General features: G+C 32.5%; 1 protein-coding gene and 1 pseudogene across 2 annotated transcripts in view; one reads left to right on the top strand and one right to left on the bottom strand.

Moving 5' to 3' along the window:
• The window catches only part of PTEN (phosphatase and tensin homolog), a 79,408-nt gene that overhangs the window by 33,612 nt on the left and 18,463 nt on the right, over positions 1-27,333 (top strand). The window contains exons 3-5 of one of the 2 annotated variants that reach the window (XM_011361615.2): positions 10,983-11,027; positions 16,726-16,769; positions 18,508-18,746. In XM_011361615.2, the coding sequence (XP_011359917.1) occupies positions 10,983-11,027; positions 16,726-16,769; positions 18,508-18,746 (328 nt within the window). The remainder of the gene's footprint in view (positions 1-10,982; positions 11,028-16,725; positions 16,770-18,507; positions 18,747-27,333) is intronic. The other variant, XM_023531461.1, reaches the window with a different exon arrangement.
• Positions 254-371, bottom strand: LOC111740857 (annotated as a pseudogene).

The raw sequence follows: 27,333 nt of genomic DNA, 5'->3' as shown, positions 1-27,333 counted from the left end.
ATTCTTTTAAAAATTGTTTTCATTTTTAACCCCTTTTTAAGAAAAACAGATGGTAATGAACATACCGCATGTTCTACTTTTCGCTTTTTTTTTTTGCTTAACATACTCAGGAATTTTCTGTATCAGCAAGGAGATATAATTCTTTTATTGGCTGTTTTTATTTTAGGCGAGATAACCCTTGGTCAACCTCACAGATTGCAAGGACCTTGTCAGCTTACAATCCCTTATTTTTTTATTTTTTATTTATTTTTTATGCCTACAGTACCTGGTCTTCCTAGGTGATCTCCATCCAAGTACTGTCCAGGTCTGACCCTGCTTAGCTTCCGAGATCAGACGGGATCAGGCTTGTTCAGGATAGCATGGCCATAGACAGTTGGCTGTTTTTTATTCCATTTTATGATGATACCATAAAAAACAGTACGCTCTGATACATATTTAGGTTATTCCAGTTTATGGCTATTAAAAAAAGTACTCTAATAAACTTTTTCATTTGTGTATCTGGTGTTTTTTGCAAGTATATCCTTAAGGTAAATTCTTAGCAGTGGAGTTGCTAGGATCAGTGGGTCCATGGTTTAAACTTTTACACTAAAAAGTGGTATTTAATATTCTTGTCAATACATAAGACAGTATTGTTCCCTTCTAACAACCTTGGCAAACAATATTACCAAACTTGAACTTTTTGCATTTTGTTGTAATTTTATTTTTGATTGCATTCTTTAATTGTGGGATAAGCAAGTTTGTGATGTTTATTAGCCTTACATACTTTTTCTTTGATTTGTAGATGTGTACTGACCCTACCTTCAACTTATTTATTTTTTTCGTTTATTTTTCTTTAATTATTTTTATGAACTCTTTGGAAAAAAAGGAAATTAGTGATACTCTACTCAAACAGTTTTATAATGCCCTGCCTCTCTTGCCATTTTAATTTTATGACTACAAGATTCAGATGAAGTGGTAAAAAGAACTTGGCGAATTACCTGTTCTGAATTATTGATTGCTTACTATCTGCTTTACCGATGTGTGTAATCTTGGAATGTCAACGATTTTTCTGTTGCTAGCTGTTAAGAAATATGAAATAGCCTTGCTTAAATAGCAATTTAGAAAGTGCTTTTAATCTAGAGAAATGCCATGTACTCACACTCTTGAGTTATTGAATCAGAGCAGCATTCTGTTGGACATAGAAGATGGAAATGGAAAGGGAATTTAGGAGTTCCTGCTTTATTTCTGCCTCTAGCATTATACAGCTAATTTGTAGAATTCTACCTTATTATTATTGTTCTTTTGGTTTAAACATTCCCCCACTCCAAGCCTTTTCTTTTGTCCTTCCCATTTTTTATGCTCCTTTATATGTGCTACTCTTTTGTATTCATCTGGGATATTTCCTTTTTTCCCCTGTTGTTTATATCTTTTAAATCTGAACTTTGTGGGTGAATTTTCTGTAGCTCTGTTGACTGGTCTTCTTAGATAATTTTTGTTTTTCCTGTTTTGTAGATTATTTGTAATTGTTTATAGAAATTTTAATTTTTAAAGTCTCTCTGTAGCCTTTCCTTTTTCACTTGAGTTATGAATTCATAGCCTGTTATTTAAATGAAGCTTTTGAAATCCGTTTTACTGATCTGTATCATATCTAACTGTGCCAGTATTTCCTCTCTTGTCTGACGTGAACTCTAAAATTATATGAACACTTTCTCCCTGTTTCCTGGCATTTCCACTCAAACCTGTTCTTCATTCTTAGTTAGAAATACATCCAGAGTTATAGTTCTCTTCTTTATTAATCTACTGATAAAAGAAAATTAATCTGGCTTATCAAGAATTTGTTAGAAAACTGCATATAGTTAAAAATATTTTTTCAGTAGATATTTTGACAGTTGTGAAGTCCCCAGTTATTACTGTATCTTTCCTCTGTTTCAATTTTATGCTCTTTTCCAAGAATATACTTGTTTCTATTACCTTACTAAGAGGCTTATATATTGTGTTCCAGTGGATTTTTTTATACCTATATATTCTCTTAGACTTCGGCTGTCCAATAGCCACATGTAGCTATTTATATTTAAATTAATTAAAATAAAATAAATTTACTCTTTCATTTTTATTTGTACTAGTCATATTTCATATGCTCAATAGCTACATGTGGCTAGTGGCTACTGTTTTTGACAGCACAGATATAGAATATTTTCATCATTGTGGAAAGCTCTATTAGAAAGTGCTCTTCTAGACAGTGCCATTTTGCTTTTCATTGTAAAAAGCTCTAATTCGTAAAGGTGATGTGGTCTTCTACTGCTTTTTCTGGTATTAACTAGAAGAAATTTGAGATTTTTTGAGATGGGTTACATTTTACAAATTGTTAAAATCATGTTGCTCTTTAACTTTATTGAGGTATAATTTATATGCAGTAAAATGTACCCATTTTAAGTGTACAGTTCAGTGAGCTGTAACATATGTCATATATGTGTGTATGTCAAATATAATGGGCATATATGTACCCATGTAAACATCACCAAAATCAAGATTTAGAACATTTCTATTACTATAAAAAGTTTCCTCTTGCTCCTTTGTAATCAATCCCCAACCCTGCTTCCAGACAATCTCCAAATCTACTTTCTCTTACTATAGATAAGTTTTCCCTGTACTGGAATTTCATATAAATGCAATCGTACAGTATTTACTCTTTTGTGTCCGGCTTCTCTTAGCATAATATTTTTGAAATTCATCCTTGTCATTACTTGTATCAGTAATCTTTTTTTGCTGAGTATTTCATTGTATAGATGATATAATTTATTCATTTACCTCTGATGGACATCTGTTATGAGCAAAGCCGCTATGAACATTCATGTACAAGACTTTGGTGGACATACATTTTCATTTCTGTAAGTGAAATACCTATGAGTAAAATTGCCAGGTCATATGATATAGATCAGTGGAACAGCATAGTGATTCCAGAAAAACTCACGTATACACTTTTTGGGAAAGGCGCCAAGATAATTTATTGAGGAAGGGGTACTCTTATTAGCAAATGATACTGAAACAACTAAATGTCAGTGTGGAAAATAAAATGAATCTTGACTTATGCTTCTCATAACAGACAAAAATTAACTTAAAATGAATTATGGATAGAAATGTTAAAGTAAAATGTAAATCTATAAAATTTCTAGATAAAAACACAGAAAATCTTTATGACCTTTGGTTTAGTCAGAATTTCATAGGCAGTACATATAAAATTAGCCATATAAGAAAAAATTGACAGATTAGACGTCATCACTATTTAAAATTTTCATTCCTTGAAAGACAACATTAATGAAATAAAAAGGCTACCACAACCTGGGAGAAACATTCACAATGCATATATCTGACGAAGGACTTGAATTACACAAAGTATAAAGATGCTCTTACAAATTCATGAAGACAACCCCATAAAGAAAATGCAAAAGATATGAACAGAAGCTTTACCAAAAAAAGATATAAATGATCAATAAGCATATGAAAAGATATTAAAAGTCAGCCATCAGGGAAATGAAAATGAAAACTCAGTGAGATGCTGTTTCATATTTCCTGTGATGGCTAAAGCTTAAAGGGCTAAAGGGTTGGCAAAGACATAGATGAATTGGAACTCTCACCTACATTGGTAAAGTGAAAATGATACAAGTTCTTTGGAGAAATGTTTGGCAGTTTCTTATACATGTTATTTTTAATAGTTTCTACTTTTTTCAGTGGGTCACTTTCTCCACTGTTTATTTCTCTTCCTTCTAGTTTTATACCTGTTTAAAAGAGAGGAATTTTTTTTAGTACTAGGGATCACTATCTTTGAGCAGAATTTAGTATTAAGCTTTTATTTTCGCTTTTCTCTTTAACTTGAGGTAATGTAGGAGAAAGCAGTACTGTACAGGCAAGTGTTAATTAAAAGTACATTTTCAAAAAAAAAAAGTACATTTTCAACCAGATACTTTTCTTGTATTGAATATATAATCAGTCTTAATTCTGTCAACCTGAAGATGACTAGGAGAAAATAGTTAAGGACTAGAATGTTTGGAGCTTGTACATTTTAATGTTGTTAAGGCAGAGATGATTTGAATGTTAAAAAGAAAAACGATCCAATTTCATGTTTTTAGTAGTAGTAGCAACGATAGGTATAATATTAGGGTTCTAAGAGCTAATGTTGATTTAACATGAATACAGCAGAGGAAATAAATATGGTTACCAAATAGCAAATTAGCTACAGAAAAATGTAGCAGATAAGGAATTATTTTGCCTTCTTTTCAGTTGCTAATTTTTCTTTTTCATCTACTTTTGGATTAGTAGGAGCTGTCCAATGTTCTCAGGCTGTTTTCTGAACTGGATACCTTAAAAAAAGGGTTTGCTACTTAGAGTTTCTCTCAAGCTGACAGCATTTGTTGTTATGATTATGGTTGTGAGTACTTTCAGTTTTGTTACTGCTGTATCTCCAGTAGTGCTTGTCACATAGCAGGTGCTCAATAAATATTTGTTAGATGAAAATCAATCCCCCAAATAGTTGAAAATGATATAATGCTCTAAAAATATAAACTGTAGCATCAGTATGTACTGACACCAAGCAAAGACAGACCAATTCACCTTTAAGAAACAGAACAACTCTAGGCCCTTTACAGTAAGATTTAAATTTAATTCAGTGGAATATATCGAGTTTGTCTACATAAAGCCTTTCATTGGAAAGAAAGATTGATTAGCTATTGAAACATGGAAAAAACACAGCCAAGAGAATGAAAGCCTTAGCCACTGAACGTCAGTTATTTTTGGCAAGACCATTCCTGTTGTGGAGATGGAAATATCAAAATGTCTTAGTCTGGTAAAAATTGCTTCATTTAACTAACTAACTTATCTTGTTTGATTCCACATTTAATCAGCAGCATTCTGATTTCATTCCTTGAGGTCTGCTTGTGGTGAGATATTGAATTGGTTGTAAAGATATGAATAATTTAGTTCTTGTGGCAGTTGAGATTTTCAAGTAAATATATGGCCATAATAATAGTTATTTTGATATTTATAAATCAGTCATATAATAGGAGTTTGAATTTGTCCCTTAAGAAAAGCACAACTCAGTGTGCTGACAGATTGAGGTCTAAAGAGGTAGAGGATCAGTTACCACAGTAACTTCACCAAAGTAATAACTGAATTTCTGAGGCCTTTTCAGAGTCAGTATAAAGCTTATCTTGTAACTACTCTTTCTCCTCTCTTGGAGTGAGTTCAGTGGCATGATATTAACATATAGAGCAGCCAGATTGAGTTTTATATTTAATTTATGTAATCTTTAGAGTCAAATATTACATAGTATTTTAGTTTGCTTGTAGAGCGCTCTAATTTATATAAAAGTATATGTAAACATTTATATGTACTACATTTCATAAAAGAATATGAAGGCCAATTTTGAAGTTGCTTTGTAATCACCGACTTTCTTAATTGGAGTGTTTAGTTCATTTATATTTAATTATTGATATATTTTGTTTTGTTTAAGCCTACCATCTTTCTATTTATGTTCACTCCATTAATTCATTCATGCTCATTCTTCTTTTCCTTTCCTCTTTGGAGTTAATAGAATATTTGTAGGTATTCCATTTTAATTCTTCTATTGAATTTTTAGCTATGCCTGTATGAGTGTGTGTGTGTGTTTTAGAGGATATACACACACATATACACACACATATTCAGTGAGTCGGGAAATCAGACAGGCATGGTGGAAGTGACTTGTCTCTGCTTCGCATGTCTGGGGCTTTCATTAGGAAGACTCAGTGACTAGAGCTGAGTTAGGAAGTTGGGGGCTGAATCATTGAAAGTGTTTTCACTTATGTTTGGTAAATGCTGGCTATTATCTAGGTCTTCATTTGAGTTGTTGTCCAGAATGCCTGTACTTGGCCTTTCTAAGTGGTCTCTCCCTATAGGCTAGTTTAGCCTTCTTCATAGCATGGCAATTTAGTGCCAAGAGTGAAGTTCCGGAGTCCAAGGTGGAAGTGCATGGCATCTTTATGAACTAGCCTTAGAAATCACTTAATGTCACCTCTGCCGTACTCTTTTGGTTGAGGCAAATCACAAAGTTATGCCCAAGTTCAAGGAGGTGGAACCATAGAGTCCACCACTTGATGGGAGAACGGTTAATGTTATGTTGTATGAAGAGCATATGGGATGGGTGATGCAGTCATTCTTGGAAAATACAATCTGCCGCATCTTTCTTCTGCAGTCTTCAATCTTCTGCTAAGACCATGTAGTAGATTTTTCTTTTTCAGATGTTGACTTTTGAGGCCTCGAATTTCTGTCTTTTATAGTTTCTGTATCCTTGCTGAGACTTTTCAGTTTTTCACTTACTGTAACCATTTTCCTTTACGTTCTTGTATTTATTTATAGTAACTGCTTTAAAGTCCATGTCTGCTAATTCTAACATTTGGTTTGTCTTGGAGTCCATATCTACTGACTGCTTTTTTTTTTCATCATCTTGGGTCATGTTTTTCTGTTTAGCATGTCTAGTGAATTTTAATTGTATGTCGACTGTTGTGGATATGTTTTAGAGAGTCTGGATTGTTACTTTCTTTAAGGATTCTGGATTGTTACTTTCTGTAATACCCGAGTTTTATTTCAGCAGGCATTTAAATGAATGGTTAATCTCCAAAATACCGTTCTTTTCTGCTCACATTTACATTGTAGGGTCAGTCCCTCTTATTGAAGTGACAAAAGCAATCAAGGCTCAACTACAGCAGGAGGGCACACAGTCCCCCCAAGGGACACACCTGTAGCACCTGGCTCAGGTGACCAGGGGCACTGTGCTACTGGGGTCCACAGGACACCTAAGGACTTACCTAAGGCCGCTCTACCAAGACTGGGAGACATCGCAGATCTACCTAATACATAGAAACAAAAACAGGGAGGCAGCCTAAATGAGACAAAGAAGCATTTCCCAAATTAAAGAACAGAACAAAACTCTAGAAAAAGAACTAAACAAAATGGAGACAAGTAATTTACAACATGCAGAGTTTGAAACACTGGTTATAAGGATGTTCAGCAAAAGAGATAGGAAACATAACCAGTCAGAAATGAAGAATACAGTAACTGAAATGGAATAATACATTAGAGATAATCAGCAGTAGATTAGAGGAAGCAGGGAATTGAATCAGTGATTTGGAAGACAAGTTAGCAGAAAACATGCAATCAGAACAGCAAAAGAAAAAGGATAGTTTAAGGGGCCTCTGGGACAACATCAAGAGTACCAATATTCATACCATAGGAGTACCAGAAAGAAAAGAGAGCAAGTAATTGGAAACCTATTTGAAGAAGTAATGATGGAAAACTTCCCTAAACCTGTCAAAGGAAGGAGACATACTAGTTCAGGAAGCTCAGAGTCCCAAATAAGATGAACCCGAAGAGATGCACATCAAGACACATAATTAAAATGCCAGAGGTTAAAGACAAAGAGAATCTTAAAAGCAGCAAGACAAAAAAGTTACCTCCAAGGGAGCTCCCATAAGACTGTCAGCTGATTTTTCAAAAGAAACTTTGCAGGCCAGAAGGGATTGGCATGAAGGACCTACAAACAATATTACTCTACCCAGCAAGGCTATCATTTAGAATTGAAGGAGTGATAAAGAGTTTCCCAGACAAGAAGAAGCTGAAGGAGTCCATCACTGCCAAAGCAGTATTACAAGAAATGTTAAAGGGACTTCTTTAAGAGTAAAGGGAAAAAAGGATAAAAAATATGAATTATATTCATATCTGTCAACAATTACTTTAAATGTCAATGGATTAAATACGCCAATCAAAAGACATAGGGTAGCCAAATAGATAAGAACACAAGAGTCATGCAGATGCTACTTATAAGAGACCCACTTCAGATTGAAAGACACACAGGCTGAAAGTAAAGGGATGGCAAGAGATTTTATGCAAATGGAAATGAAGAAAATGCTGGGGTAACAATACTTATATCAGATAAAATAGATTTTAAAACAAAGACTTTAACAAGGGCCAAAGAAGGACTCAGGAATTTCATTTTTTGATATTTATCCAAAGAAACACAAACTAATTTGAAAAGACATAAGCATCCCTATATTCATTTTATGTTCATTATTTACAATAACAACATAAGTGTCCACTGATACACGGAACAGATAAAGAAGTGGTACATATATACAATGGAATATTCAGCCATAAACAAGAATGAAATCTTGCCATTTGCGACAACGTAGATGGACCTAGAGGGTATTATGCTAAGTGAAATAAGACAGACAGAAAGACAAGTACATATGATTTCACTTATATGTGGACTCTAAACAAAATAAATGAACAAACAAAGCAGAAACAAACTCAGGTAACAGAGAACATTTTCATGGTTACCAGATGGAAGGGGGATTCGTGAAAAAGAGGAAGGGATTAAGATGTGCAAATTGCCAGTTATAAAAACTGTCACGGAATGTAAAGTTCAGCATAAGGAATATAGTCAATTAATATTGTTACAACCATATATGTTGTCAGATGGACACTAGATTTATTGGGGTGATCACTTTGTAAGGTATATAAATGTCTAATCACTATGTAGTACACCTGAAACTAATATAATGTATGTCAATTGTAATTGAAAAATAAATACTTAATAAAATAAATTTAAAAAATAAAGAATTATAAAAAGTGACTCATACTTCAAATATTTTCCTTCAAAAAAAGATTTGTACAAATGAAATACTAGAATCAAATAGTTCTGCAGGGTTTATTAACATCCATCATGGCAAGAAAGAAAATACTTTTCTTTGTTTCTCTCTGCCCTCGGCAGGAGTTCTTAAATCTTATTTTACGCCATGTAACTTTTTGGCAGTCTGGTAAAGTTTATGGACCCCTTCTTAGAGTGACTTTAAATCCATAAAATAAAATTCATAGGATTACAAATATTAGTTTTTATTATAGTAGTTATGAAAATACTTTAAAACCAAATATCTGGTATAGTTATTAACATGTTTAAAAAAAAAAACTTTGGCAGGTCTAATGACAGTTTTGAAGTGTTGATTGTAAATATTTCAATATCTGCAACTGCAGTATGACATAAAAATATATCATTTCAATTAGTGACATATTTACAAGTACTTATATTATTGTGTAACATAATTAATTATTCACATCCAAGTTTATGGACGCTTTTTTTCCCCCCCTACCCCCACCACACACATATTTTCAGACTCCCCCTGCCACTTCTCCTTCCTGCCAGTAGTTATGTTGCCATTTTGGTTATATTTGTATTAGGTTTTTATGTGATTGACTAGATAAATGCCATTCACAGTTAAGTGATGTGGTATATTATGACTGATTTTTCCTGCATTTTCTTTTCCCCCTTGAGTTATAATTCATCTCCTACCAGCCCCCTCCTTTTTTAATTTTTAGTTTCTCTGTTCTTAACTAATTCATCTCTAAACTTGCCCTCAGTTTTATAAATCTCTCAACATTTTTGAGCACATTTGGTATTAAATTTCTTTTCTCCAGGAGTTTTCCGGCCTGCCCTAATATGGATTAGTTGTTCTCTAAGCTTGCTGTATGGCTGTCTGCCTGAGATGTTCCTTCACCATTCTGGGGACTCTATTTTCCCTTCTCATGAGTTAGATTCTTTAGTTCCTAGAACTCATTTTCTTTCATGGTTCCCCACCCTTTTTTAAGTGGAGCACATCTTCTAATACCTCCCCCTGAGGAAGAATATATGGGAAGCAAAATTATTTGAGATTTTGCTTATTTTAAAATACCTTTATTATATATTTACACTTGATTTATATAGTCTGTCTTGGTATGGAATAATTTTCCCTTATAGTCAGAAAGTTTTGCCCAATTGTTTTTAGCTGCTAATGTTGCCATTAAGAAGGATGATGTCGTGATTCCAGATTCTTTTTATGAAACCTGTTTTTCTCAGGCAGCTTCTAGGGTCTTATGTTTATGTCACCAGTATTCAGAAATTTCACTAAGATATGTATGTCTTTATTTAGGCCTATTTTCATCATTTTTGCTGGATATTCATTGTATCTTTTTCAGTTTGGAAATTCATATCCTTTAGTTTTGGCTATTTTTCTTGAATTTTCTTCTATGTTTTCTATTCTTTTCTCTGGAACTTCTCCTATTCATATGTTGAGCCTCCTGAACTTTAACTTTTTAAAAATCTTCCCTTCTGTTTTCAATTTGTCTTTTTATTTTATTTATTCTATTTGTTCAGCCTTACTTTTCTGACTCTTCTGTTACCTTACCTTATAAGATTAAATAAATTTATGTATATAAAGTAGTTAAAGTAGTGCCTGGCATATAGTACATGATAGTTTTGGCTGTAATTGTTGTTGTGTGGTTTCTTAACTAATTGTTTTGAGGGCTAAGGCTTTGATCTTGATTCTTTGACTTAGTAGCTGTATGACCTTGGGCAAGTCCTGTTATTTCTTTGAGTTCTATTTTCCTTATCTGTAAAATGTGATGTTTGTGAGCGTCAAATGAGAATATATATGTGTAAATACTTAAACTTTGTACAGAGTTAATAGTTACTACTTATATCTTTAAATATCACAAGTTTGTAGTTTGAAAGAAAATGATGGCTGACTTCAGGGTTATTTTTAAGATATTTGATTGCATGTGACTTTCTCGCAAATCTATGAGCTGCTAGGTGAACTTTAGCTAAATGCTAATACTGCCTTTTAAAGAAGTTGTTTCTTAATACTCAGCCTCATTATGTGAGTCTGAAGAGAAAAGATGAAAATACTCATTCTATGAAAAGCTCTGGCTTTACTTCAGATTGTATAAATCTGTGTAATGTAATAATTATTTAAGAATGACATGACTACTAATTTAAACTCATGGAGGGAACATTTATTGACGTTTCTTTATTTTTCTTAAATGATATTTGAGACTAGGAAAAATCGAATCTGTCTTGGTTTTTCTCAATAGTATTAATGTAATTTCAAATGTTAGCTCATTTTTGTTAATGGTGGCTTTTTGTTTGTTTGTTTTGTTTTAAGGTTTTTGGATTCAAAGCATAAAAACCATTACAAGATATACAATCTGTAAGTATGTTTTCTTATTTGTATGCTTCCAAATACTTCTAAAATAACTATTAAGTGAAAGTTATTTCCTTGTTAAAATGAGATAGAGTTAAAGATATATTTGTACAGAATTGTATTCCTAAAACAATTAGTTCAAGAAGTCTGATCGAGAGCATTGTTAGGTCATTTAGAAAGTGTAGTGATGAGGTAAAACAATGTTGGCACACATTCATGTTACTTGATCGGCTTTAAATGACTTGGCATCTAGCCCATCTTTGAGCCCATAACCATATGATAACTTGAAGTGTAATTCACAGCAGAGGTTCCGTGAAAGCATTAATGACATCTATGGCGGTATGCTCCAGAATGGATATAATTTTGTTTATCTGTGTCTCTAGGTCAGTTGGTTGAAACAGCTATTAGGGTATTCCTTAACTGTATATAACATGAATAAGTTAACTAAAATTGTTGAATTGGGTGGTTTCCCTTGTCTGGGGTAAGGATGTTGATACAGATAGCTGACCTTATCTTTAACCTTTTGTTTTTTCTTTTGATTTGGTGGGTAGAGATGTGAAATGGAAAAAAAGGAACAAAAGAAAAATGGGAAGAAAATATTTAACCATTTTTGCCCTTGAAGACTATTTTTTCTTTCCTCCAATATTGACTTGTTGGTATACAAAATGTGTTATTTTTCTGCCTGGCTTTTATTTTTCCCATGTGATATTGATAAATTATGCAACAGGAAAAGTTTTAATCTAAATTTATACTAATCCGCTGTTATAATTTCTGTAGAGTTTTATTTATCAAATGTAAGAACAATATTCTTTCCTACCTTCAGTGGCATTTAAATCTTTATGAAAAAGTATGAAAGATTGTCTGTGCCTTGTTGGCTTTTGAGATGTTGCTTTTTAAATCTTTAACGTAGTGATCTTTCTGTTCTAATAAGACCTCAGAAGACCTGAGAGTGAAGTAGACACCAAAATTGTTTCTCTAGTGAGTTTTAACTATTTTCCTCAGATTCACAAAGAAGCATACATTTATCTTGTGCTTGCCACCTGTTAGACATTATAACACATATCAGTACAGAGGTGAATATGGTATAGTTCTAGTCCTCAGGTAATTTATAGTGTCATGTGAGAGGTAAACAAAGTATTGCAGAAGAGAGAATTATTGTATAGAAGAGAGCTGTGTAGAGAACAGTGGAAATAGTAATGTTACCCCAGAGGGAAGGTGTCACACAAAAAAAGGATGTTTGAGCTGGTATGAAAAGAATCAGTAGAGGTTGACCTGCAGACCTAGTAGGAGGGGAAATGGCATTGAAGACAAGAGAGAATGCCATGTAAGAAGGTTGTTGGCATAATAGTGTTCAGACTATGGCAGAAAATTCATTATGGTCAGATTATGGGCGAGGGGAGGGTGCATGCATGCATGTACATGCGTGCTGTGGTAGAAATAGATAACAAGATGAAGTAAAAAGTGCTGTAGAAACTTAAGTTTAGGTGGTCCCAAGCTTACAAATTATCTGTGCATATATCTGCCTCTTCCTGATTAATTTTTCCTACAACAAGCCTTGTTTCAGATGCCAGGGTGTTTCTGCGGAGGAAAATAAAAACCACAAAACTTTGTACTTCTTGAACAACTGGATTTAGACATTAAGTTAAAAAAAAAAAAAAAACAAAAAAAACCCAACAACCAGAACAAGAACTGTCAAAAGCTGGAGTTCATTAAACAAATTACTTCAGGGTTACATTTTCAGGATTGGGCATTTAAAAAGAGTCCCAGAAGGAAAGTAGAAAGATACTAAGGACAAATTCTGCCGTTTTCAAAATTTTATGCAAGTTTAATGTTATATCCAGAGAAAGGGAAGGAAATTCTTTTCATTCCTGTATGCAGAGGCTTCCTGCTTACAGATTAGGATTTAGGCTTACTGTCAGTATTGTAGGTCACTTACATTATTATGGTTAAAGTTGGCATTGGGAAACTAGCCTGGGAACTTGCCTGCCTGTTTGTTTTTTTTATTTCTAAACATTGAACTCCCAAGTTAATGGACTGACTCATTATTAGTTGAGAGTAACTTTTGGTGCATATATTTTAACTCCCCTTCTCTACTCCATTTAGTGGAATCATAGATTTTCAGAACTGGAAAGTACCTGAAAGAGAACATTTAGTCCAACCTTCTCATTTTACAGATGGAGAATCTGAGGCCTAGAGTAGTTAAGTGAGTTGAACAAGGTCACACAGGTACTTACTGTAGCAGACCGTCCACTCTTTATGCCAATATTCCCATTTTGGTTTTGTTTGTTCATTTGTTTTTTTAACCTCCCCAGATTTTACTTCAGAAGTTTATAGAACTACCAAGTTGTAGTATGTTTTGATTTCTGATGTCCGTTTTTAATCTTCACCTTCTTTCTACCCTTGTTTATATTTTTGGCTCTGGGTAAGTGAGTCTGAGAAGCAGCAGATGTTTATATTTTATTTCTTTTATTTTTAAGATATTAATTACATGCGCTATATATCTTTGCAAACATATAAATTGAAAGATCTTAAAATATTTGCATTAGACATACCTGTATTTAATAGTGTATTAAACTTGTCATGGCAGTTGTGACATACATGGATGAAGAAGAGTTTTTAATGTAGACTTTCCAATAATTGAATCTGTACCTGTTTATATCTCTATATATCAGGCATTCAGTAAGTTATTTGAAGAACAGACAAAATTAGCTTATGAGTATACTGATATTAGTAAATTACTCAGTTTGTTTTGTGCAAATGTATTTTATTTTTGTATGTTCCTCTGTATAATTTGTACTCTGGTGGGGATAAGAAGTGAAGTGGGGGGAGATAGTGAATAAAGGCATAATTTAGTTCTTGCCTTTGAGGAACTTAAATGTTCACTAGATACTGTATTTTGTTGTATATTCTGTTTGACATATAACTCGCCATCATGTTGTGATCAAAATTTAGCTGTCGTTAATTTTTACCTATTAAGTGTTCTTTTGTGAGATAAGGATAAATTCATTGACAAAAGTAAAGAAGAAACTGCATGCCTAGCTAATTCCATGGCAAATTTCACTTCACTGGAAGCTTTTCCTATTAATCTTAACCTCTTTCTTCACTTTCTGTCTACTACATAAAACCTCTTTCAATGCTGCTTTCATTTCTCGTCTCATATAAGCCGATATGAGATGATGATTTTAAAAAAATCCAAGTTCCATTTTACTTATAAAGTATAAATGGTTAAATCTGTTTAACACTTGTCTTAGTTGAATCCCCTCTGCTATTACTTCTGTATCTTCAGTTATGGTTTGTTGAGAGACTTAATAACATACTGCAAAAAATTTGTAAGAAACATCATGTGTACGTGCATGCAGTTATCAGAGAAAGTTTTAATTAAGAAGAGAATCTTTATTCTTACTCTACCAGCCCCTCCCCAGATCACTTTCATCACTACTGGTCCCAGGATATGTTCTCATACATTCCCTATCCATACCTGCAGAGATTTTCATAACTTTTTCGTGGTTTTCCTTATCACTGTCAGTTCTATTGTGCCAAGTGTTGCTCTGATAGGAAGGCTGGCTTTGACTAAATTTTGTTATAGTTTTTGTTTTTAAAACTCTTTTTGGTTTTTTATTATAAGTGGCAGTATGAAGCAGTGCTAGAAAAGTTTTGACTTTTCTAGAGCTTGAGTCCTAGCTCTTCCATTTACATGTTGCATATTGTAGTTTGGGGCAAGTTTTTCAATGCTCTTCTGAATCTAAGCTTGTTCATATATTAAATGGAGATAATATTTATTATTATATGGTGGTGAGGATGAATCAGAAAACATGAAAATTCCTTTGTAGGGTGTGTACATCTAGTGGACATTTCATAGCTCACTATTTCTACTTACCTTCCATTTCTTCCTCTTAACAGTAGTATTTAAGAATCAGTTTATGAAAGTAGTCTTAAGCACTATTTGTCAAAGCAAACATTTTGAGTTCCTGAGAAAGCATGGGAATTTTAGAGAACTGAATCTGCATAAAACTCAAAATGTTTATTATTGTGTTGTCATGAGATCAGTTTCTTAGAATTGTTTCCTAGCCTATACCTACCCCCTTAGCTCCTAACCTCTGTCTTTACATGATTCCTTATAAAATATTTCATTATGGATTTTTCACTATTCACCATGTTGCTTCTTTATCTTGTACCAAAGAAAGTATATAATGTGATTATTTTCTTCACCAGTCTTCTTCTTTCTACATGTCATGTTTTTTTTTATATAAGTATGAAATTATTCAGCAAGGATGCATATATGTGCATATGTTATTACCGAATAAATTTCTTTCTAGCAAAACTCATACTAAGTTATAATATGCTAAAATGGAAAAGCTTTGTTTTGAGCAGTAATAAGAAAGTTGATTTGTTTCAGGTCTGACCAGTTAGAAATCAGTGAATTGCAGTTTGTTTATAATTAGTTTAATCATCATGTGGATTTGGCTGTAAAATCCTTTAATGTAGAGGAACTATACAGATGTTTTCAGGATTTCTAAACATAAATATAGGTTGATAATTATTTGAAACTTTTGGGGCCAGTCGTATTTCAGCATTCAGAATTTTTAAGTTTTCAGAAAGGGAACATGGAAGCATATACTTGTATTATAACACTCCAGTGGAGTTTGAAACGGTACCTAGAATGAAACATTTGATTCTTCACTCTAAGTGTATTTATTAAGGACTACGTACAATCTCATGAATTCGAATCAGGTTCTGTTGCAATTGAGTTTGCCATAAATTTAAGAAAAAATGTTAGATGTTTCAAACTTTGGGGATTTTAGAATTATGGATTAAGGTGCAATGGACTTTTTATTTGTTTTAAAATGTTAAGTTTTTATTTTAAATAATTTTTTAAAAATCTGGTTTGGTTAGTGGTTAGAGTTACCAGGATGCTGCTGACCACAAATTGATATATGGGATCTCTTTCCAAGCCTATTTATGTTTATAAACATGGCCTCTTAATCATGAATAAGGCATTGCATGATAACAAACATGTCTTTATTCAAAACACAAATTTTAGCATGCTCTATGTAGTGCTAAGTCAACCTTTTAATATTCTGTATTGATTTTATTTATTACTCTCATTAAGACGTTAATTAAAATTTGTAACCTGAGAGATTATTGAAAAGATGACCTTTAGCTTACCTAAAGAGGGAAAAGTCTGGTTTTAAAGTTTAGTAAGTGTTGTATCTGAGTAGATTAGCACCATTTAGTGTCTTTCTTTACTTTTCCTTTGCTCTTATAATTTCACTATTTTTAACATATTTTTAAAAATAATAGTGTAAGAAAACTGTATGCTCAACTATGAGGTAAAGATAATATTGAAAGTAGTTAGTTATTAAATTCTGTTAGCATGCAGAATTTCCATAAAGGAAATTTGAAGGTACAGGTGCTGCTGAATTTGCAGAGTTGTATATTAGTTGTATCACAGATTGTGTAAGCAAATGTGTAAGTTCTAATTGCATACACTTAACATAAGGCTTTGGTTTCCTTAATTGTAAAACGGGGATAATAAACAAAACTTACTTCATAGGATTCTTAGGATTAAAAGAAATAATTAATATCAAACACTTATCATAGTACATGGTGAATTAAAAAAGTTTTCAGAACATGTTTGTTACTATTACATTTTTTTCTCAATTGTAAAAGATAACTTTATATCACATTTAAACTTTTCTTTTAGATGTGCTGAAAGACATTATGATACTGCCAAATTTAACTGCAGAGGTAGGTATATAAAAATATTGTATTGTGTTATGTAACTTAAAACTAAGTCTTACTGTCATAGAAATAATGAATAATCTCGATTATTAAGTGTGATAAATGTTTATCTTAAAGATGGTCTTAGAATATTTGAAAAATATAATTTTGCTGTTATGTTTTAGGAAGCAAGTTCCGTAGAAACCTGCTAGTAATGTTAGGAAAACTAAATTGCAGAATAGACTCAGAATTAGGAGAAATTCCTAGATGAACAATAGTATAAGGAGGGGATTATATATCTACTTTTTAAGACATTTGATGCAATAGTAAGAGATTATAGGGAGAAAGCAGAAGGAGCATGACCTAAAAGGTGGAAAAGGGTATATATACAACAAATATGGATAAAGGGAGCCTGATAGGTGAGAACAGGGAACTGTTTTAAATGGGTTATTCTTCAGGCATAGTCAGTTCTATCTCAGAGCCCAAAAAGCTTTGATTTGTATTTGTGGAACCCCTTGAGCCACTGGAGAGTTGAGAAATTTGGCATATGCTGTTCATAGAAAGTTGGTGCCATCACCTACAGATTAATGTACTTGCCATTGGTCCTGCCTGAAAATCTAGAATGGACTTTCAAACAGATGGTTTGAGAATTCAGAAACACTAAGAATGAAAGTCAGTATAGATTTACTAAGAATGTTTCTTTTTTAGTGAATTTAGGCTACTGCTTATTAAGCAAACTGTGTTTTAGTCAAGGTTTATCCTGCTTTAAATAGGTGTTTAACACATTTTTCTAGATGTTTTTGTGTGCCACTGGAAATGAAGATAGTCTAAGTGAAAGCTGTCCTGCTGATGACTCCCTATATTAATAACCATTGTCTATCAGAAGAGCTCTCCTGTCACAGCAAAGGGCTTAATTGATTGTGTCCTATACCACATTATGAATGACTTGATTGAAAATATAAGACATATGTTTTATGTATTTAGATGACACGGGATAATTAGGTTGTCAGAATTTTTAGGACCCGAATAGAGTGGAACTAAGGCAGAGACCATTAAGATAAAATTTAATAGTGATATATTTAAAATCCTATTTCTGGACAAATATTAAAATCCTCAGCTCTGACTATAGGGAACAGAGAAGTTTTGGGTTCTTAATAACTTACATGAAAAGATCTGAAACTTCATTTGATAAACTTTACTACAGTTGTATACTTTTTATAAGTAGTTTTTTCAGTTCTTTTGTAAATGCCTTTTAAAGTCATGTGTATGCAACAATAACATTTGCAAGAAATAACATACTTAACATTTTTGATATATGAAATGTTAAATGCAGTTTTTTTCCATTGTTGATTTATTAGTAATCTATACTTTCTTTTGAATATGTTTTATGGTGATGCAATATTACAAGTGTTATTACCCCTTTTATTAGAAAATTCCTTGAGAGTCCTGACAAGAGGCCTATGACGTTTCCTTTTGAGTGCACCTCCTCCTCTAATATATTATAACCTGTGCTACCTCTCCATAGCAAAGTTTCTTCCTTCATAAAGTATGGGAAAAAAATATGTGGCCTTCATGTCTTAATGAAAGGCTATTTCTGTTCAAAAATTTGAAAATTCGCAGACAATAATTTGATTTTTCTCTGGAGTTCAGTTTTTCTTTTAAATATCTGTTGAGCTTATATGCAGCATTTCTAAAGTTAACTTACTTTTAATAAACAATTCAGAAGTGATTTTCCTCTTATTCTGAAATTATCTTTTTACCACAGTTGCACAGTATCCTTTTGAAGACCATAATCCACCACAGCTAGAACTTATCAAACCCTTTTGTGAAGATCTTGACCAATGGCTAAGTGAAGATGACAATCATGTTGCGGCAATTCACTGTAAAGCTGGAAAGGGACGAACTGGTGTAATGATTTGTGCATATTTGTTACATCGGGGCAAATTTTTAAAGGCACAAGAGGCCCTAGATTTCTATGGGGAAGTAAGGACCAGAGACAAAAAGGTAAGTTATATTTGACGTTTTCCTTTCCTCCTCCGACCTAGATCTAAGAATTTAATGGAAAACAGATTTTTAAAAAGAAAGTTGGTAACCCTTATTTCTTTCTTCTAAATATTTAAATCAGTTACTACCTTAACTTTCATATGAGCAAATGGCTGATTAATTTTTTCTGTTTGTGCTAACATTTTCATGTCATGCTAGCATCTTACCCATAACTATATTGCATATTTGGTCTTATAAAATACTTAGAAACATTTTAAAAAGCAATATATTTATCAGAAGTAAGCTTAATATTTCTGAAGCTTGAGAATAAAATGTCTTTGGATAATAACTTGGCTGCTAACCTAGTAAAGTAGCATCTTTACTTTTATAATACCTAAAGATTATTCTTTGATATGAATATTAATATATGTAGTTAAGATTAGTTAAAATTTCTCTTATTCAGAAGACTAAAGACTATGTAGAAATTCAGTGACATTTTATTTGTATAGTACATTCAAAAGCAGAAATTGAACTCTTGGAAGAACTTTTACAGTAATTTTTAAGAGATTCATTTCTTTGGATGGTAAGTATGGCAAAACATGTTTACATTTCTTACAGAGATTTCATAATTTTTTCTGCCTCCAAGAAAGAAAAACCCAAACCATTCCAGAAAAATGGAAAAACTCATTTAAAGAACTCTGTTGAGGGAGGCGTCATAACTTATGTGAGAAATTTATTCTAGTTTTAATAATTTTTACAATAAGGAAGATTCTCTTCCACTTTAATCCGATTTTTTTAAATTCAACTTCAAAACAGAAACATAAGTGATCATATCCATCATTTCGAACTGGGTAGCCACATTGATTCCAATTTCCTTTACTCTTTCCTCGTTTCTTGTTTTATTTGTCTTTGTGACTTTTTAAAATTATATCTAGGATGTCAAAGTACTTATTGGTAGTTTAAAAAATTGAATCTTATGTTAGTGAATGATTGTGGTGACTGTTGATTGTGATCAATTGCCTTACCATTCTGTATACGGGGTGCACCCTGCGTTGATAGCACTGGTATGAGTTCCAGAGCAGAGAGGACCTGAGATACTTACTTTGGTTCATCCTTTGGTTCCCCTAGAGGGAAACAATTACTTTTGCTGATTAAAAATATAGAAAATGAATTGTTTAACACTTAAGTAAATAAAGGCAGTGAAGCACGGGAAAAGAGACTGAATGGGAAGAAAACTATCTAGAAGTGGTCAAATTAAAATACAGTTGCAGAAGCAGTGGTAGAAGTTTAAAACAGGGTTAATGAGTAGCAGACATTTTGTTGGTGAGAAAGAACTCAGGTAAAAAGAAAAAATAGAAAAATTGTGTAGTATGGAGCCAGATCACTAGATTTAAGCTAGAGGCTCTTAAACTATTTATGTTACATACTTTTAAAAAATATAATGAAGCTATACATATTTTCATAAAAATGCATTATGTACATGAACATAAAATTGTTCTTATAGTTTTTAATTGCATTGTAAACATTTTCAACAGAATGTAAAAAAATCTTCATAAGAATTGTCTTTTTTTTTTCATGCAAAAGTCAGTGGTACTCCTTGAGAATGATGAATAAATTTAGATGGTACAAATTAACCAAAATTAAGCTTTAGTTCTGCCCAGTGGTAAATTTTAATGAAAGGGCTACTATAATTTAGTTTTTAAATAATATGTTAAAACTATTCCATTTTCTTTGACTTAGCATTCTTGATATCATCTTTGATATGTAATCAATTTTTACTTTGTTTTTGGTGAAAACGAGTGCTGAAAATCCTCTCACAAAAGAATTAAGGAGCAAATGGAATCTGTAGATTCTTTTGCCAGATGAGAAAGTAGGCTTATGTCAAGAAATAAGAGTTCTCTGATAAGACTTTTTTAAGATAAATTCATGTTGCGTCTTTTTTTTTTTTTTGCCTTTAGCTAATGAAGTCATCTTTGGCATGATCTTGACCTAATGCTATGTTAAAAATGAAAGATTATGACTCCACATTTTAGTTTTTTGTTTTTTTTTTTTAATTTTTATTATGGTGACATTGGTTAACAAAAAACATTTTAGTTTTAAGATTGAAGAGTTAAACTTTATAAATGAGTTCATAATATATCCAGTTAATGGCAGTTAAAATCCTGGCTGTAGAATTTGTCTTCTGAAGGCCAGTGCATTTGCATGGCAAAGAATATCATAGTTGCTCCCACTTCTTGATAGCACTCTTGAGAAGCCCCAATTGAAAGTCTTGGCTTTTGTGACTTAGACAGCATTCACATCAGTAGATTTTTCACGACAAATCCCTGTGCATAGGCTGTGATTTAAGGCTCATGAACCAGTAGAATACTTTCATAATAGATAAGATTTCCCTTAGTATTGATAGTAAGTAGAATCTTGCACTGCAGTGCATGTTAATGAACAAAGCACTGAGTCTCAGTGACATGAACTTCTGTCTTTACCAAAGCAGGAAAACCAGATGTTTTTTCAGGCATTAAGATACACTATCTACAGAGTACTGAAATTTCTTCAGAAGTGTTTTGTTGTTGTTGTTGTTGGCAAAGAAATTTCACCATTTTTTAAATGTTAATGTCCCTTAAAGTTTCCAAAAAGGATTCTGCAATAGGAATTATTATTTGATTGTGTCACCGTGCATGTATTTGATGAAAACTAGTGGCTGGCTAAGCTGAGAAGTCATATGCAGAAGGAAAATGATATTTCCAATCCTCTGATGACCTGCTTCATAGTTGTAGAAAAAAATGTCAGTGGTTTTTTTTTTTTTCCTTCAGAATGGATAAAATTGATAGAGAAACTCCAACAGTTGTACTTTTCTCTTGTAAGCTACAAATGTGTTCAACCATTTCTAAGGTATTTGCCTTCACGGCATTGAACTGTGTGACTTGTTTGTTTGGCATTACAGCCAACAGCCTTGTAGAGTGCTATAATCAAGGATTTTGAGTTGGGGGCATATAAAGGTTTTGTAATGGTCTAGCCTTTTCTGACTAAGCTGTGCTCCCACATGTTCTCTGTTTTTCCCCCGTTCCCTCCCTCTTATATACACCCACTCACCCCTACACATAGGCATGTAAACCCTTTCTGATGTAGGTACTTCTTCAGAAGAGTTGATTAAATGTTTCTGATAGTAAGAACTAACCATATAAGAAGCACTTGGGATGTTCCATCCTTTCATGTTCAGGAATAAAAGTAAAACCCAAGTATACCTAAACTTTATTATGCTTTAATATCTCTGTTTCTAGTGTAACTTAGACCCAAGAGGTCTGTGTAATCAAAAAGTGAGGACATATTTTAATTTGTTAGTTGGAGATATTTTAGTCATTACAATCTGGTAATTTTGTCAATTCTGTTTCTCTGTAGAGATGGGGAGAGATTTGATGAAATGGCAAGCCTTATGGGTTTGTGAAATAGGGGCCAGTGTGAAATGATAGGAAGAGAATAAATGTAAAGTTGTAGTGTCATGTGGCAAAATGTAGTAGTACTTACATCATCAGAACTGCTGTAGGCACAGCATGTTCTTTATCCTTGTATAGGTTGGACTCTCTCCAAGCGAAAGGTGATGTGCTAGGAAATGAAGTTTGTACGTAACTGTTAAGGATGTACTCAGTAAAATTGTTATGTTTAACTATTACATGGTATTAAGATTCAGAGTTAAGTAATTTAGCCAAAATTGACCACTTTGGGCATCTTGGAATCAAAATTAATCATTGAGATCTGCTGTGCTTAGCTTATGACTGATTAACATATCCAGACCATCTTTCAGATGAATTATTCAAGGGTCCACAGTATCCTAACGTGCTCCCACCTTTTATTCCTGTGTTTATTTAAAAAGGCAAAGAGAAATTTATGAACAGATGCTGTTGACGAAGCTATATTTTATTAAATCATGTCATTTGCACTTTTGGTTGAAAAACATTAAAAAGCTAGATACACAGTGGATAAAAGTCATGAGATTCTTTTTTTTTTTTTTCCCCAGAAATGTTTCTTATTTTATAGATGATAAAACTGAGGCTGGGAAGGATGACGCGCTTTGATAAAATTATCCCGTTAATGACAGCATTCAGAGTAAAATTTGAGTCCCCAGACACATTGTTGTTCTTCTTTCTACACTATTAAGTCCACAAACCCCGGAACTGCAAAAGAATTTTGAGACCGCTCAGAATTAATCTGCACAGGGTCAGTCTCTCCTGAAAGGTCATGTCATGCTGATTGAATTGGCCTATTTTGAAAAGTCTCCTCAGTTTATACCCTTCTTTACAGATGCTAGGGCACTTAATGACCCCTGATTTAAGTAGTTAAAAACATTCAAATATATTACATGTTTACTTAATGATTGGAGTACTAGAGAAATAATGTATTTTTAACCTTTAAAGATTGTAACTGAGCTCATCATAAGAAAACGTAGCTGAGCATGGTAGCGCTGTTATTATATAACTGGAATTTTTCTGGTGAAGAGTCTTGTAATAAATATAATTGATTATCCAAAGTAGTTTTATTTTTGATACATCTGCTAATAGATTTACCCTCTTGCCAGTATTTCCTTTTAGGTTGAGTCTGTAGGTTTACATTTTTGTAATTATGACCCATTATAGGAGATACATAACATTTTATCAATTTTCAATTTGTGTGATTAATTTGATTAAAACTATTTTTATGTTATTTTGCTTGTATCCTTAATTTTAATTATAGAGAAACATTAAGCTGAAGAAAATTTTGTTCTGGTGACGTGTAGTAGCAGAATGTTTCTTCTTCTCTTTCTCTTCTTCCTCTCCCTCATCCCTTTCTCCCCCTCTCCCTTGTTTTGAAGAAAGAGGAGCCAGTTGTCATGTTTTGGTGAAGAATTTGTAGACTTAGCAGAGACTCTCCTCAAAAATAATCTAGTGCAGTCTTGACATTTCTTCAGCAGACTTGGTGCAAATTAGATTGCAGAGTAGTGGGTGCCAGCTTATCATAAAATGTGCCATTGTGTTAGTAATGCCCAAATAATAGTTCAGGTTTTGAATGTTTCGTAGAAGTCAAAACTGGTACCTTCTATAAAGAAAAATGAAATGTTTTCTGAGTGTAAACTAACTTCTTGAGGGAAGGAAGACGCCTATCTTTTATTCGATAATTTATAAGAAGGCAACTATGTCACACTTCCTTTGCTATTTTATCCTTTTGCTTTATGAACTTGTAGCAAATTATTCCAAAACAAGCTGTCAATAGTTATTCCACCCCCGCTACCCCCACATGAAAGCATGGTACAAGGTGTCAACTCCTAGGGTTGGTTCTCAGTTTGTCCTATGCCTCACACTATCTGCATTTGTACTTATGTTTCAGAATTATAATCCATAAGTCACAATATTTATTGTAAGATGTGAATAAAGAGTTAAAATGTCCTATGAGTGCTGGTAATTATGAATTTTGGTAATATTTCCAAATTTTCTGTATTTAAAGAGGCAAACTTTTATTGCATGATAAACTTACCCAAAATATCTGCTAATCCTCTCTCTTTCCCTTGCCTTTCCCCTTCCAGATAGTGGCAGGTAATGTAAGCATTAACTTTTATTTTCTTTGATTAAACTTTTAGGAAAAACATTTGAGCTTTTGATTTTTTTTCAAAGCAACTATTAGAGATAAAGTTCCTATATATTATGATCACTGTGAGTTTATTAGCTTATCTTTAATGAAGACTTAAATATTCTAGTAATAATAAATACTAACTTTATTTTATTCTAAGTGATCTCAAGAAAATGGAATTTTCTAGTTTCTCTGAAGAAGGAATTTTTGTCATATATGTAATCAGATTACTTTTTTCTAACCTATTTACTAAGTTTCCCCCATTTTAGTAACCTAATGAAATTTTCTCATCTTCTCTTTATTTAAAACAAAATAAGCTATAATTATCTTCTTTTCCAGCTTTAAAAAACTCAACATTTTATTTTTTTCTGACTTTTAATTCTTGTAGACTAAATTGTGTTCCTCTAATACACAGTATGTAAGTCTTTGATCCAATCTGTATATTTACAAAATTGTAAGATTTTATACCTTGTATAAAGGTATAACCTTCTAACCTCAAATTTAGTATTCCATCTACTGTACTGTTTCTCTGCCCAAATTATTTTTCTCTATTGTTTTGATCCTCAAAGTAGAAATAGAAACTTAAAAAAGGAAAAAGAAAAAAAGCAGCTGTATTAGAACTTTCAGTTTTCAGCCACAGAAACCCAATGTAAAATAGCTTAAACAAAAGGAGATGTTTATTGGCTTATATACCCTAGAAAAGTTCTGACCTGGATCTATATGCTTAACAAATGTTAAGAATGTTTCTCAACTCTCTTCTTTCTGTCTTTATATACTTTATTTTCACGTAGGAATAGCAAAGTATTCTGTCTGCTTTGGCAACTGCAATTGGAACAGAGCTATAGTTCATGCAAAAAATTCCTAGATTAGGTTCTGATTTACGTGGATTAGGGCATGTACCCATCCCTCAACCAAACATTCTGGCCAGAGACTTGGAGTATATATCTGAAGCTGGAGAATAGCTCCCCCCACCAAACCACAGGGGGCCTGATAGCTTCCCAAAGGGGAAAAGAGGCTGTGTGGAGAGAACAATACTAGTTATCTGCTTCATATTATTCTCAGTGTGGTTCATGTACCACTATTTAATACATTGCTTTAATTAGTTTCAGAGAATTGAAGTGCTATAATACTCTAAACTTTGGAGATTCTTCTTAGATAGGAAAAATAAGAGCTCCAAGAGGTCTTATTTTAGATCACATAATTAGTAGATGTGCTGTTAGTAAAACCCCAGGACACGGGAGTAAAAATTCTGGGGTCAGATTCACATTGAGGTTCAGATCCTGGTTTTGAACAGGATAATTATGGGACTGTTTTCTTATCCTTAAAATAGAGGTGACGGTGTCTATCTTGTAAAGTTATAGTAGTGTTAGGGATATATGTAAAATGGCACGTAACAATATACAACTACTATTATTTGTTGTCATTGTAATAATAGCCACTCCTAAGAGCCATATTTCTTTCTTTCTTTGTTAATGATCGTGTTGAGATCATTCTGAAATGTGGGTCTCCAAGCTTTAAGCAAAAACTATTATGTAAAAACAATCTACATTATTTCTCAGTTGAGAAGGGTTGGTGAAAAGTTTACTGAAGTAGAAAATTACTTTTTTAACTAAGAAATCTAGATTGTGAATTTATCTTAGAGTAGGTGATCTGAGAGTATTGATGCACAGATTATGAACAGTACATTACATATCTTGTGTTGTGGTTGGTTTCTAGGTAGTATTCTGGTCCAGTAGTATTATGACTATTCTAGATTTGAAAGATGTATATAATCTATACTTTTAAGTCTTTGATTTTTAAGAGAATAATCAAATACAAGAGATTAAAAAATATAGGTTAAAAAATAAATAGTTCATTTAATATCATAAATAGTTCATTTAATATCAGGCATATGTAAATTTCAAATGCAGATGACAGGATATTAGTATCAGAGTACATTTACAGCCAAAGTGCATAAAACTGGATCAAGAAAGTAATTTTATATCAATATAAGTTACAGTCCACAGTGAAGATTTAGAAGTTAAGAACTCTGAGTTAAGCATAACATCAAAATACATTAAGCAAAAACTAGAATAAATAAAGAAAAAGTTAATAGAAAAGCAACTGTAATAGGAATCTTTAATATTCTTTAAGATCAAGAACTTAAAAATTAAGATCTAAAAAATAGCTCATAAAATATTTTTTCATCATCCATAAAACAGTTACCAAGATTAATAGCTCATTAATAGCTCATTAAAATCTCACCTCCAAGTAGAAATTTATAAAACCCATTTCTTGATTACAATTCAATAGAACAAGATTTTTTTTTAAAAAAAAATGTAATCAAACTAAATCAACCATTTGAAAATTTAAAACCACTTAAATAATTTTGGGTCAATGAGGAAATACAAATTCATATTAGAGATTATTAAGATAATAACAGGAGAGAGGGATTAATAAAGATGAAAATATAAATGTGTAAATTAGTTAACCATAACAAGTAATAAATCTAAACACATATGAAAATGCCAATAAAATCAGTACATCTCTTTTAAAGCCAATCAAAGGAAAAGGTATAGAGACGGAAAACAAAAATTAGATGTTAAATTTGAGAAAAGAGATATAACTATAGTGCAGAGGTGAAATTAAAAATATTCAAGCCTATGCTAATGAATTTCAAAATTTCAGCAGGAAATGGGCAGTTTTCAGTTGTTTTCATAAATGCTTGAAGATTAAATACAAAATATGAACAGACCATCCAAGAATGAAAATGAAAATGTGTAGGAGCCCTCAAGTACCTGGTGTGAATTGCATTTCAGGTGGCTGCTATCAAACCTGGAAGCTTCAGATAATTATAATATCTAAATTGGTCCAGATGTTAGAAAATATGTAAAACTTCCCAGATGACTCCTTCGATAGTCCTTCTACCTTAATCTGATAGAGATAGCATATTTAAAAAAACAGAAAGTACAATATGGTAGAAATCAAATACTTCGGTTTAGCCAAAAGTAAGAGTACACACAAAGGGGTTGTGAGA

This window comes from Pteropus vampyrus, unplaced genomic scaffold (assembly GCF_000151845.1).
Source record: "Pteropus vampyrus isolate Shadow unplaced genomic scaffold, Pvam_2.0 Scaffold68, whole genome shotgun sequence".
Lineage (NCBI taxonomy): Eukaryota > Metazoa > Chordata > Mammalia > Chiroptera > Pteropodidae > Pteropus > Pteropus vampyrus.
This window is presented reverse-complemented; position numbering and strand designations above follow the sequence as displayed.